Source organism: Babylonia areolata, chromosome 21, assembly GCF_041734735.1.
Source record: "Babylonia areolata isolate BAREFJ2019XMU chromosome 21, ASM4173473v1, whole genome shotgun sequence".
NCBI lineage: Eukaryota > Metazoa > Mollusca > Gastropoda > Neogastropoda > Buccinidae > Babylonia > Babylonia areolata.
In genome coordinates this window covers 17645906-17659370 of record NC_134896.1, presented here as the reverse complement: position 1 = coordinate 17659370, position 13465 = coordinate 17645906, and the positions used below count along the sequence as shown (strand labels likewise).

General features: G+C 43.0%; 1 protein-coding gene across 1 annotated transcript in view; it reads left to right on the top strand.

Moving 5' to 3' along the window:
* The window catches only part of LOC143296285 (tRNA (32-2'-O)-methyltransferase regulator THADA-like), a 70231-nt gene extending 57148 nt beyond the window's left edge, over positions 1-13083 (top strand). The window contains exons 34-41 of the mRNA XM_076608132.1: positions 246-427; positions 1917-1982; positions 2779-2819; positions 3649-3721; positions 6024-6189; positions 8004-8117; positions 9313-9446; positions 11479-13083. Of these exons, the coding sequence (XP_076464247.1) occupies positions 246-427; positions 1917-1982; positions 2779-2819; positions 3649-3721; positions 6024-6189; positions 8004-8117; positions 9313-9446; positions 11479-12078 (1376 nt within the window). The 3' untranslated portion in view covers positions 12079-13083. The remainder of the gene's footprint in view (positions 1-245; positions 428-1916; positions 1983-2778; positions 2820-3648; positions 3722-6023; positions 6190-8003; positions 8118-9312; positions 9447-11478) is intronic.
* The last annotated feature ends 382 nt before the right edge of the window (positions 13084-13465 follow it).

Genomic DNA, 13465 nt, shown 5'->3' with positions numbered 1-13465 from the left:
ACATGTGTAGAGCCATTGCCCAGTACCATTCAACAAAAGAGCTTAAATGTGTTTTAAAAACAAACAAATTAAAAAAACCAAAAATAGTTAACATGATTCCAGGATATCCGCCAAACTCTTTCATCAGTGGTGTAGCAAGAGATTCCCCCCCCCCCCCTATTCAGTTTGGCCTTATGTTTGGTCTGGAAAATTGTTAGTCTGGGTCTGGAAAAGGTCTGTGGAAAAGTATGGAATTTTATCTGCAGGTTGCAGCAACATGGAGATGGCAACAGTGCCAGTCTGCAGAAACATCCCAGCCTCCAGCTCTGACAGTCGCAGCAGCAGCAGCAGCAGCAAGGGTGACGGTGTTGCCATGACTACGGCTGTGGTGGATCACTTGCTCAGCATGGGACTGCAGGACTCCGCTCATCAGGAAGCCGTTGTCAAGGTCACGCTGATGCTCATAATCATAATCAGCATGATCATAAAGTAGATTGATGCTCACACCTATTAGACGGGGAGGTCACAGAGTTTACAACAAAAATTATACATTCATGAATATGTAAAGTTAATGATGATTGTAACAGTACAGTTATGTAGCACTTTCAAACCACTCAAAGCCCTTTACATTTAGAGTAACATGAATGAAATATGTGTGATGTATATGGATTCTTCGTCGTCTTCTGCATTCGTGGGCTGCAACTCCCACATTCACTCGTATGTACTCAAGTGGGCTTTTACATGTATGACCGTTTTTACCCTGCCATGTAGGCAGCCATACTCCAGTTTCGGGGGTGTGCATGCTGAGTATGTTCTTGTTTCCATAACCCACTAAACGCTGACATGGATTACAGGATCTTTAAAGTGCGTATTTGATTTCTGATTGCGTATACACTCAGGCACTAGCAGGTCTGCTCATATGTTGACCTGGGAGATTGGAAAAATCTCCACCCTTTACCCACCAGGCGCCGTCACCAAGATTCGAAACAGGGACCCTTGGATTGAAAGCCCAATGCTTTAACCACTCAGCTATTACGCCCGTCACATATGGATTCAAGTTTGACATACGTGGACTGCTGCCGAGAGGAAGAGTAAGACCACAGACCCTGCCCAGACAAGCAGGACCTTCAGGTTGTTATGTCAGTGGGTCGTTAAACTCCACCAATTCCAGTATGACATATGTACACAAATAAGCATGTGCACACACAAATACACAAGCGAACACACATGCACACACACACAGCCAGCAGAAGCTCAAGAAGCACATCAGTCAATGAGATGGAAAGCAGAATGGAAGAGGTATGTTTTGAGAGCTTTTTTTTAAAATTGAACAGGGGAATCAGCATAACAGACTCAGAAGGGCAATTTGCTCCATAGTAACTGGGCCAAGATAGGAGAACAAGTGCTGATATCGGTTGTTGTTGTTGTTTTTTGTTGTTGTTTTTGGAGTCTTTGATGAATTGTCAGCACTCCAGAATCAGCAGCCAGGTGTAAAGATCCAGAAGAAATATAGACTGAAAGTAAGTCACAAAAATATGTGGGTGCAGCATGGTCCATGACATTGAAATACATGGTAGCTAGTTTTGTAATGTACCATGTGAGAGGCGGGCAGCCAGTGCAGTTCCTCAAGAAGAGGGGTTATATGGGCTTGTCTGGATGTTCTAAATAAGTATTAGCCTTGCAGCACAGTTCTGGACTTTCTGTAGTTTTTGAAGGACATTGTTCTCCCTTTGCCGTCTCCTTCTTTGATAAGATGGGAGAAAATGTTTTAAGCAAGTTGGTGTGTGCATGCACCTGCATTTGTGTGTGGAAATTACTTTGTGTAAATACACATTTGATCATGATTTCAACACCAGTTTTTCTTTTTCTTCAGTTTACTGCATTGTTCAACAGAGAATGTCACATTAGATGATTTGTTTGTTTGTTTGTTGGTACAGATATTTGAGTTGCTGTCTTTGCCAGCAGTTCATAACTGTCTTGGAAACAACATTGTGCACAGCAGTGTGAGTATTGAACACACGGTGCCATTATTCTTAGTAGTAGTTGTAGCTGTAGTGGTAGTAGTATTGCTGCTGCTGTTCTTGTTGTTACTGTTGTTACTACTGCTGTTTTTATTATAATTTTTTATCATCATCATTATCATCCTCATCATCAGCAGCATTATCATCGTCATGATTAGTATTAGTATTATTTTATCACCTTCAGTGTTTATATATCATCATCATCATCTTTTTTTTAATATCATTATTATTACTATTATTATTATCATAATAATTACCATATATTAGTTATTGTTGTTTTTTTGTTGTTGTTATTGCTATGGCACCATCACTTTTATCATTATATCTGTCAGCCAAAAGTTCAAATGATTTTACTAGTGGCTTATTGCTATAGTATTTCAATGTCAATGAACGAGTAATATGTGTTTAGCAGTATGCCTTTTCTTATTTTGCACCTCCATATTTCAAACATGTCAGAAAAAAGCATAGATAAGACAAACTGGACTGGATAAATAATGATAGAATCCTTCATAATTTGCTATATACTATTTTAAGACATGTACTTAAATTCAAAGCCAAGCCAGTGTTTCAGATAATGTAGTTATATTTATTTTTGTAACATGTGTTTTTGTAATGTGTGTTGTGTCTTGTCAGATTCAGATTTTTTTTTTTTTTTTTTTTAAATCATGAGGGGTTTGCTTGTGCAGAATTTCAGTTTCAGACAGTTGAGATACATGTGCAATTATATATCAGACTTGGCGTGTGTGTGTCTTACATAATGTTCATACTGTTTTGGCAGGTGTTTGAAACTTTGCTGAGAAAACTGCAGAGGGAAAGAAGGTAAGTGTGGAAGTGTTCCACGGTGAATGAATGATTCAGATAGAATGAAAGTAAACTGAATAAAGTGACATAATTATCAGAAGAAAAAAAAATGATTGTAGTCAGTGCAAGGAAGGAAGGAGGGAAAATCTGCCTTTGGGACTTTCTCCTCAGCCTGTTTGCTTTGGAAATCTGAGCGAGCATCTCTTTTAACTCACTCAGTACGGCCAGTCCTCTCTTCTCATCTACACAGACCCCTCGGATGTCCAGTGGGTGTCTGAATGACCCAACCTTTAGCTTCCGTCGTCAGAAATGTGGAGGAGGAATTTTGTGTAACTCACTCAGTACGGCCAGTCCTCTCTTCTCATCTACACAGACCCCTCGGATGTCCAGTGGGTGTCTGAATGACCCAACCTTTAGCTTCCGTCGTCAGAATTGTGGTATTCTTTGTCAACATTCACCTCTTCAGTATAAGAGCCTTCCGCTTGCAATATTTTGATGATGGTAACTGGGGTGAAACGCTGTTAACGTCGTCTCTTTCGCCATTCGTATGGTGAGAGTTAAACTTGGAGAGGCCTTTCTGCACTGTCTTTCATGCACATGTATGTACTCACAGACTGCACGCAATGATAGGGAACATGTTTCGGGGTTATGTCTTTTTCTTCTTCTTTTTTTTTTCTTCTTGTTTTGGTTTGATATGGTTTTTTTGTTATTGTTTTTGTGGGGGGTGGAGGGGTGTTGAGTAGGGGATGGGTGTGCGGGGGAGGGGTGGGGGGGTTGTTTTGTTTGTTTGACCAGGTATTCTTTCTTATTATTCGCAAATGTGAAAATGTTGTTGTTGTTTTTTCAGAGCGGATGTGAAAGCAGCGTTAATTCAGTTCACAGGCAGTCTTCTTCCCAAGGTCTACCATCACCTGAAACATGTAAGCTTCCAGTTTTTTGTTTGTTTGTGTGGGTTTTTATAAACTTCTTTTTTTTATGATTTCAAAGATATACATATAACCTTGTTGAACACTTTATTGGTGATATCAAAATATTGTCCTCTGATTCCAGTTGTTTTTCTTATGCACCTTGTGCAAAAGGGCTTTATGCAACAGTTTGTTGAATGCTTTTTTTTTTTTTTTTTTTTTTAAATGTCTGCAAGGAATTGATATATCCTGCCATTTCTTTCTTTAACAGTACAATCTGCAATATCACTAGCAATTTATATATATATATATATATATAATTGATCTCTCAGTATGTATGTGTGTGTGCACATGTGTGTTCATTCTTTGATTTAAAGTCTTTAAGATTTGAGTGATAGATGTGTGATGTGTTGTGATGTTATGAGGTCTTTACTGACACCAATAGAACTGCTTGCTTGGTGATGACTGTGCTGTGGGTTTTCCCAGATAGTTGTCTTGAGGGCAAGTGGATAAAAAATAAAATAAAATCTTCCTGTCACCCATCCCACCCACCCACCCCCCAGTCTCCCAAATTTCTACATGCCCTCCAAAGTAACAGCCAGTTCCAGAATCAGAATGAAATAACTCTCACTAGCGACAATGACAGGTCAGCAGACATAATTCATTAAGTCTTATGCAGTGGAGTAAAAGAAAAAGTTGGGTAGGGCATGGAGGTGTTTGGCTTTTTCACCACCACAGGCGAGTTCAGCTGACTTGACAGTGCACCGCCATGGGCAGCTTTAGTCAACATTGAGGTGTTGCGTTAAAAGGACCATTTTTCACACTGTAACAAAGTTTGACAGCTGCAGCCAGTTTCCCTTGCCGATGGAACAATGACTAACCATTTGGCCCCCTCTGACCAAGTTTGATCTGAACAAGTCCATTGTGTTGTTTTGACACGGTGAACCTAATTGTGTTGAGGATTACATATTCGGCCCTGTGGAGTGTTTTTCACACAGAAACTTGGTGGTAAAAGAGTTTAGTCAAAGTATGAGGAGGGAGGTGCAGCAGGTCTGCAGTGGAGCTCAGTCACCCTTTCACTGACACCGTCAGAAACTGGTTGCCCAATGAACAAGAGGAGAGAGCATCTCCACTTGTAAGCCCAATGGTTTAGTTATCCTGGGCAGTCCGACAGGTGGCTATTGCAGGCCCTGCAGATCATGCATGACCATTAGTGTACGTTCACGTTAAGTCCAGCCAGTTGATGCCAGCCAGTTGCCGTCAGCCAGTTGCTGTCAGCCAGTGTTTACGTTGGGCCCGGCAAGTTGCTGTCCAGCAAACTGCTGCCCCGCTGTCGGGATAAACATGGCACTTTCCAGGAGGAAGAAAAGAATATTGCTGTGGTGGATTTTACAGAACAGATCATTGAAACGGAATTCTCGAAAATATGGTGTTCACCCAATTCATCGGAATCGAAGTACACATGGAGAATATCATCATTTGATGCCTCAAGTGATGGATGATGCACAGAAATGTGTAGAGTACATACGAATGCGACCAGAGACTTTTCATGATCTGCTTGACCAATGCACTGAAGATTTGAAGAAGCAGTCAACGAATTTTCACAAGCCAATTTCAGCAGCGGAGCGCTTGATTCCCTCCCTTGAGAACCGCCAGCCTTTTCTTTTGTGTGCATGCGACAAAGCAAAAAGCTGGCTGGCAGGAGCTGGCAAGGGCTGGCGGCCAACGTGAACGCCCGTCACCAGCTTACATAGCGGGAAAGTAGACAAGGATGTGCACTCCCTCTCCAGCCATTTGCTGGCAGCTGCAGCCGGCTGCCGTCAGCAACTGGCTGGACTTAACGTGAACGCACCTTAGAGTTTTCACGTGATGATAATGTAAAATGACTGATTAGTTGAACATTACAGAACAGTTCTGTGTGGTGTCACAGTGAGTCTATACAGAGTTGAGGAAGAAGTAGAAGATCAGAACACTACACAATGTGTCGGTCTGCCTGCCTGTATCAATGAAATGTTTGTCTTCTTTAAATTAAAATGTCAAGTGGATAAAGGAGAAAGAACTGATCAGAACAGTGCATTCAGTGTGCTTGTGTGTGTGGGTGTGGTGGTATTTGAAATGCATGTTTGCGTGTGTGTGTGTGTGTGTGTGCTTCAGTGGAAAAATGTACTTTTGAATTTGAACAATAGATATTAGTGGATACAAGGGAGGGGATAACAGAGAAAGAATTAATTTTGAACATTGCAAATAAATGCAAGTATGTGTGTGTATGTGCATGTTTATACATTGTGTATGCATGTTTGTGTATGTGTGTGTTCAGGAGAGCAGTACCACTGCTCACGACGCAACACTTCTGCTACAAGAATGGAGCCAGTTCCTGCTGAGCAGCTGTGATGCTGAGCAGCCTGACGACCTTCACCTTAGCTGCGGCAGAGTGTTGCGAGACAACTGGGAGTTCCTGCTGGTGGACAAAGACAGGCGTTTAGGTTTGCCCTCCTTTTTTTTTTTCCTTTGGTTGTTTGTTTTTTCTTCTTCTTCTTCTTCTTCTTCGTTCGTGGGCTGCTACTCCCACGTTCACTCATATGCACACGAGTGGGCCTTTACGTGTATGACCGTTTTTACCCCACCATGTAGGCAGCCATACTCCATTTTCGGGGGTGTGCATGCTGGGTATGTTCTTGTTTCCATAACCCACCAAACGCTGACATGGATTACAGGATCTTTAACGTGCGTATTTGATCTTCTGCTTGCATATACACACGAAGGGGGTTCAGGCACTAGCAGGTCTGCACATATGTTGACCTGGGAGATCATAAAAATCTCCACCCTTTACCCACCAGGCGCCGTCACTGTGATTCGAACCCAGGACCCTCAGATTGACAGTCCAACGCTTTAACCACTCGGCTATTGCGCCCGTCTGGTTGTTTGTTTGAATCCTGGTCTCATCCTTCCTCCCGTTTGACCTGAACGTCAAACTGAGCATCTAGTCATTCAGACGAGGGGATAAATTGAGGTCCTGTTTTTGCAGCAACGCACTTGGTGCACTGAAAAAGAACTCATGGCAACAGAAGGGTCGTTGTCCTCGGGCAAAATTCTGTGGAAGAAATCCACTCTGACAAATACACAAATATAAATGCGCGTGCACTCAAGGCCTGACTTAGGCATGTTGGGTCACGCTGCCGGTCAGGCATCTGCTTAAAACAGATGTGGTGTAGCGTATGTATGGATTTGTCCGGACGCAGAGATTCCATCCTTGAGAAACTGAAACTGAAACCTTTATTCCTCATTTCTGCATATGTGTGTGTGAAACAAAAATGTGAATACAAATGTTTATACCAAAAAAAAAAAAAATTTGATTCAGTGTGCTTGCAGCTAGGAGGGTGGGGTGCCAGAGACTAGTGGGGGAGGAGGGGGGGGTGTAAGAAAGGGAGTGCAGGTAGGAATGAGAACGAGCAGTGAGGTGTGGACAAGGTGTGGAAGGCTGGCTGATTGGTGGAGCAGTGGCCTAGTGGTAGTGCGCCTGACCAGGAAGCGAATGTCCACAGGTTCAAGTCCCATGTATAGACTGGGATTTATATTCCCCAACCCCACCCCTTCCACAACACCTTGAGTGGTGCGGGTCTTTTGGATGAGACAGTGAACCGAGGTCGCCCTGTGTGCAGCATGCTCTTTGTGTGCATATATAAAGAACCTACAGCTGCAAAAGGGGTTGTCCTTGGTAAGATTGTGTTGAAAAATCCACTTTGCTATTAAAATGAATACATTTTGCTGGCAGAAAAAAAAGAAAATGAAAAAATGTATGGGTGGTGGTGCTGCGCTGTGGTGATGCTCTCTCCATATACATACAAAGGAATACGTTGTAACAAAAAGTAACACAATGCAGTGCAATACAATGCAAAAAGTGCGGGCAGGGAAAACATACAAAAAAAATGGTCTGGCTGTCAGTGCAAGAACGCACTCTCCATCGGGAGAGCAACCCAGGTTGCACGCAGACAAGACAAGACAAGACAATGCAATGCAATGCAGTGCAATGCAATACAATACCATACGATACAATGCAATGCAATACAATACAATACAATACAATACAAAGCAGTACAATACAATGCAATAAGGAGTCTGGGTAGACTGAATCAGTCTGTCAATGGTAAAGAGTAGGACCCAACACTGATCTTGATGGTTTGTTAATTAATGAGCTGACCCCGCCTAATTAACCAAGGGTATACATCATTTTTTCCTTCTTTTTTCCTCCCCTCGCCCCCCCATGCCACCCCTCCCCCTCCACCATTTGTCCAACCAGGGCCGCTAGTGTTCGAGTTCTGGAGTTGTCTGGTGACCTTGCTGCAAGCCGATGACCTCGATGTCAAGGACATTGTGGCGACAGTGTCCTCCAAGTTAGCTGCAAGGGGCACAGGTGGGTATGAGGGTGGTGGTTCTCTGCTGTGGGTTGTGTGTGTGTGTGTTTGTGTGTGTGTGTGTGTGATGCGTGTGTGTGTGTGTGTGTGTGTGTATTGTTGTGTGTGTGTGTGTGTGTGTGTGTTGTTGTGTGTGTATGTGTGTGTGTGTACATTGTTCCATGTGTGTTATGTGTGTGAGCATGTGCGTGCATGTGTGTGTGTGTCTGTGTCTGTGTGTTTGTGTGAAATCTGTTTTGACAAAAACAAACAACAAAAAAGAACAAAATAAAACCTTCAGAACTGATTTTTTTTTTAATATTGCCTGCGTTGTGTGTGTGTGTGTGCATGCATGCATGTGTGTGTGTGTGAAATCTGTTGTGACAAAAACAAAAAAATATATAACAAAAAAAAAACCCACACCTACAGAACTGATTTTTTTTTTAAATGATACCTGCATTTATATGTGTGTGTGTGTGTGTGTGTGTGATGTATTTTTTTGGTGCATGTTTCTCTGTGTGTGTGTGTGTGCATGTGGCAGTGGATGTGTGTGTGTGTCTGTGTGCGCATGTGCCTGTGCATGACATCTGTTCTGACAAAAACAAAAACAAACAAACAACAAGAGAGGCAAGGCCTTCAAGACTCACTTGTGATAAATTACGTCCCCTAGCATTAGTTACAGAGTAATTTCCCTTTTTTACTATCTGCACCAAAACGTTTGCAAAATAAATAAAAATTCCATGCTTAGCAAAAGAAGTTCCTGTTTGAATAAAAAAAAATGATAATAATGACTCCTCTTGTTGTTGTGTCAGAATAAGAGGTCAAAGTGCCAAGTTTAGAAAATACAAAAAATATAAATATAACAGTAAATGCAGTTTGCATATAATTAGGCTTCTTTTTTATTTTTTTTGTGCCCATCCCAGAGGTGCAATATTGTTTTAAACAAGATGACTGGAAAGAACTGAATTTTTCCTATTTTTATGCCTAATTTGGTGTCAACTGACAAAGTATTTGCAGAGAAAATGTCAATGTTAAAGTTTACCACGGACACACACACACACACACACACACACAGACAACCGAACACCGGGTTAAAACATAGACTCACTTTGTTTACACAAGTGAGTCAAAAAAGAAGAACAGAAAAACCCAGCACCTACAGAACTGATTTTTTTCTTCTAATTAATAATACCTGCATTGTGTGTGTGTGTGCAGGCGGCAGGCACCCAGAGGAGGCCCTGGTCCAGCTGATCACAGCCATGCTCCGTCTCCACGGCAACACCCAGCCCCTTGCCTGCGTGGCATGTGCGCTGAGATGGGTGACACCTCGAGCCACAGATGTTGCGGAGGTTAGTGATGTTGATGTTGATGCTGATGTTGTTGTTGTTGCATTGATGTGAACAGTAAGGGCAGACAGGAAAAGGTTAGGCTTTTTGGTGTGTGCAGGAAAGGTTAGGCTTTCGGTGTGTGCAGGAGAGGTTAGGTTTTTGGTGTGTGCAAGAAAGGTTTGGCTTTTTGTTGTGTGCAGGAAAGGTTAGGCTTTTGGTGTGTGCAAGAAAGGTTTGGCTTTTTGTTCTGTGCAGGAAAGGTTAGGCTGTGGTGTGTGCAGGAAAGGTTAGTAGGCTGTGGTTTGTGCAGGGAAGGTTAGGCTGTGGTGTGTGCAGGAAAGGTTAGTAGGCTGTGGTTTGTGCAGGGAAGGTTAGGCTATGGTGAGTTGCAGGAAAGGTTAGTAGGCTGTGGTTTGTGCAGGGAAGGTTAGGCTGTGGTATGTGCAGGAAAGGTTAGTAGGCTGTGGTTTGTGCAGGGAAGGTTAGGCTGTGGTGTGTGCAGGAAAGGTTAGTAGGCTGTGGTTTGTGCAGGGAAGGTTAGGCTGTGGTATGTGCAGGAAAGGTTAGTAGGCTGTGGTGTGTGCAGGAAAGGAAAGGTTAGGCTTTTGATGTGTGCAGAAGAGGGCGGTGGGAGGGTGTGGGGGTAGAGAACCAATTGAGCAGAGTAGGGTAAAGTATGTATTACAGATATTATGATTAAAAAAAAAAAAGAAATTTTGAGAGAGATAAATGTATATAATATTCACCAGACATGTGTGTTATTAGTTTCTTTGTCAGATGCAGCAGTCGCAAGTTACAGATTGAACTTGGGGAGGTGAAATGGCACGCAATGTGGATTACAGATCTGCAAAGAGTGCACTGCATCAGTGAAAGGAGCACAGATTTGATTTTATTACTGAATGTCCAAAGTGTGCTGAATTGCTTGGAAAATATTTGTCATATGTTGTTTTTTCGGTGAATACAAGTTCCGGTGATGTCAGTGCAATGTTAGATAGATCCCTTCCTGACCCCCCGCCCCCTCCCCTCCCTCCCCACTGATTCCAGGGATAGTTACCCCCTGGATGATCCAGTCACCTGAGGTGCATGTCAGTGTGAACCTAAATGTTGCTAAAAAGTAACAAATATTCATTATTTCTTTTAAGTACAATTCAGTCCTCACATCTACAGCCTGTCTGTCTACAGCCACCGGGAAACGTTGATGTTTTAAAGTTCTCTGTGTTCTTCTTCTTCTTCTGCATTCACTCGTATGCACATGAGTGGGCTTTTACGTGTATGACCGTTTTTACCCTGCCCTGTAGGCAGCCATACTCCGTTTTCGGGGGTGTGCATGCTGGGTATGTTCTTGTTTCCATAACCCACTGAACGCTGACATGGATTACAGGATCTTTAACATGCGTATTTGATCTTCTGCTTGCATATACACACGAAGGGGGTTCAGGCACTAGCAGGTCTGCACGTATGTTGACCTGGGAGATCGTAAAAATCTCCACCCTTTACCCACCAGGCGCCGTCACTGTGATTCGAACCCGGGACCCTCAGATTGACTTTCTCTGTGTTCAACGTCAGTTGTTTCTCTTGATGAATTGACATCTTCCCTTTTGCAAAGTCTGTTAAGTAGTATTCTTTAATTGTACTTCTGATTATTTCAGATATTCATCTTTGATTCCATCCTCTGTCTGTCCTGTTTCCTCCAACCCACCATTCAGCTCACCTTCCTCCTCTTCTAACTTGATATTGGTTTTTTTGGCTTTTTTTTAAGTGATAACATTCAGATGTGAAAATTAATACTTTAACTAGATGTTAACAATCACCAGTATGTGCGACAAGACATTAAATAAAATTCCTTATACTTTAACTAGATGTTAACAACCAAGTATACGTGATGAGATATTAAACAGAATCCCTTATACTTTATCTAGATGTTGGCAACAATCACCAGTATGTGTGTTAAGACATCAAACAGAACTCCTTCCTTTCTTCAGTCCTCACCTACACTCATGCCTCTTCACTGGTTCTGTGTGTGTATGTGTGTGTGTGTGTGTGTGTGTTAAAGGAGGGGGCGGAGCGGCTGTTCGACAAGGGAGAGCTCAACACTTTCCAGGACAGCGTGTGTCTGGCGCGGGTGGTGTCACAGTGCCTGGAACACGTCTTCTCTTCCCACACCTCTCCTCCACCTACAGGACAGGACGCCAGCCGTACCTCCCATCCCCAGAGTCTGTCTCCACCACTGCCCAGCACCATAGGACAGGGCAACAAGTGTCCCTCCCCTTCCCAGGTACTTTCTCTTTCTCCTTCCCCCAACACGGCCGAACCTTCAATGTCGCTTTGGTCCATCGATGAGAATCATGACGAGTTGACACGAATAATCCAAGAGACGGTGGATCTGATGGAAAGCAGATACAGCTCAACTGAAGCAGGGAGCGGTTCCCTGGAGTCGGTTTTCTTGAGGGGAGCTGTGTACGGGGAACGAAGCGTGTTCCTGATCAGGGCAGCGCTCCTGGTTCGTGGCTTGCAGAGTCTGCCGGTGTTCAGGACGGAGGGCGGTGAGAGGTTGAGGGTTTTGTGCGGGAAGGTGAGGGAGTTTGTGAAGGAGGAGGTGGGGAGGTGTGGCTCTTGCAACACCTTGCTGGGGACAGTTGTGAACAGTTTGTGACACCGTGGGTAGTATTGACTGCTTAGATTTATTATTGATATTTAGTGCTTATCTTTGGTCAGGGACCATAATCAAAGCACTTTACAAACATGGAGTCGTTAGCACAACAGGCTGCTTACATGGGAAGAGCCGATTGACAGCTGCCGGTAGGCACTCATCATTTGTTTTGCCTTATGCGTGAAACCTTACAAATATAGTAGGCAACTACAGTGAAGTTGACAACGTATCATCTAGTATTATTGGTAGTTGCAGATGTATGAGGCTTCTGGCTGTGCTTCTGGCATTCCAGCAGGAAGTCCTGGAGGGGCATCTGGGCTTGTGGGTTTTAGAGGGATGGGATGTATGCTGGAGGTTTCTGTGGAAATGTGGATTGTCACAAGGTTACATTTGTTCATGTGTTCTTAACTACTGTAGGTGCTTTAGGCATGACTGACATGCTTTTCATCTTGTTTCATTCGCCTGGAAATGACCTTTGTGGTGCGTTGAGCTGTAAACAGCATGGTTGACTGAGTGACCTTGAGTGGTGGCTTCAGAGGCTTGTCTGTTGGAGGTGAAAGAAAAAAGAACATGATTAAGCCCCTTGTCTGCCTTGCACTTTGCATTCATGTGGGAAATAATTCCATTGCAACAAAGTTGCACATGTTTCAATACTTAATTTTACTTTCATTAAATCTGCCTTTCATTAACTTGGCCTTTGGGGACCATCTGAACGCAGACTGTCCTAAAGTCCTCAGAGTCCAGATAGTGGGGATGTAACTTGGGCAAGACAGTCTCCAGCCCAGATTGTCAGGACAGCAGTTGTCTCCTCTGATGTTCTGATGGTCCTAGTCGGACACAAAGACAAAGACAAATACACAGTAAGCAGACAGAACTGACTGAACTCTGTACGCAATGAAAAATAAATGGTGACATGAGGTACAGCTGGCTGTACACGGTGTGGCTTTTTGTGTGGATGAATTTCTGACTGACATCAGTCAAGTCAAATTCTTTATTCATGATGGCAATAGATAAGCAAGGAACATGCTTTTTTTTTTTCTTTTTTTTTTTTTCTTTTTTTTTTTTTTTTTTACTCCCAGCCCTTTCCCTAAAGAAGGTCAAAAGCAATAGCCTAGTGTGTCATCATGAACACATGACTTTATGGGTGGTAACCAATGACAAAGATGTCCAACTTGCATAATTATTGTCGAAAGAAGTTTGTCCATTAATAATAATAATGATAATAATGGTATTTATATAGCACTGAATCTTGTGCAGAGACAAATTAAAGTGCTTTCGCACCAGTCATTCACACGCATGCATAACTCTAAAACTGGAGAAACTGAAGACAAGGAAGAGGCAGGGGAGGGAGGCTATCTTGTGAAGAGGTGGGTTTTAAGGCCAGACTTGA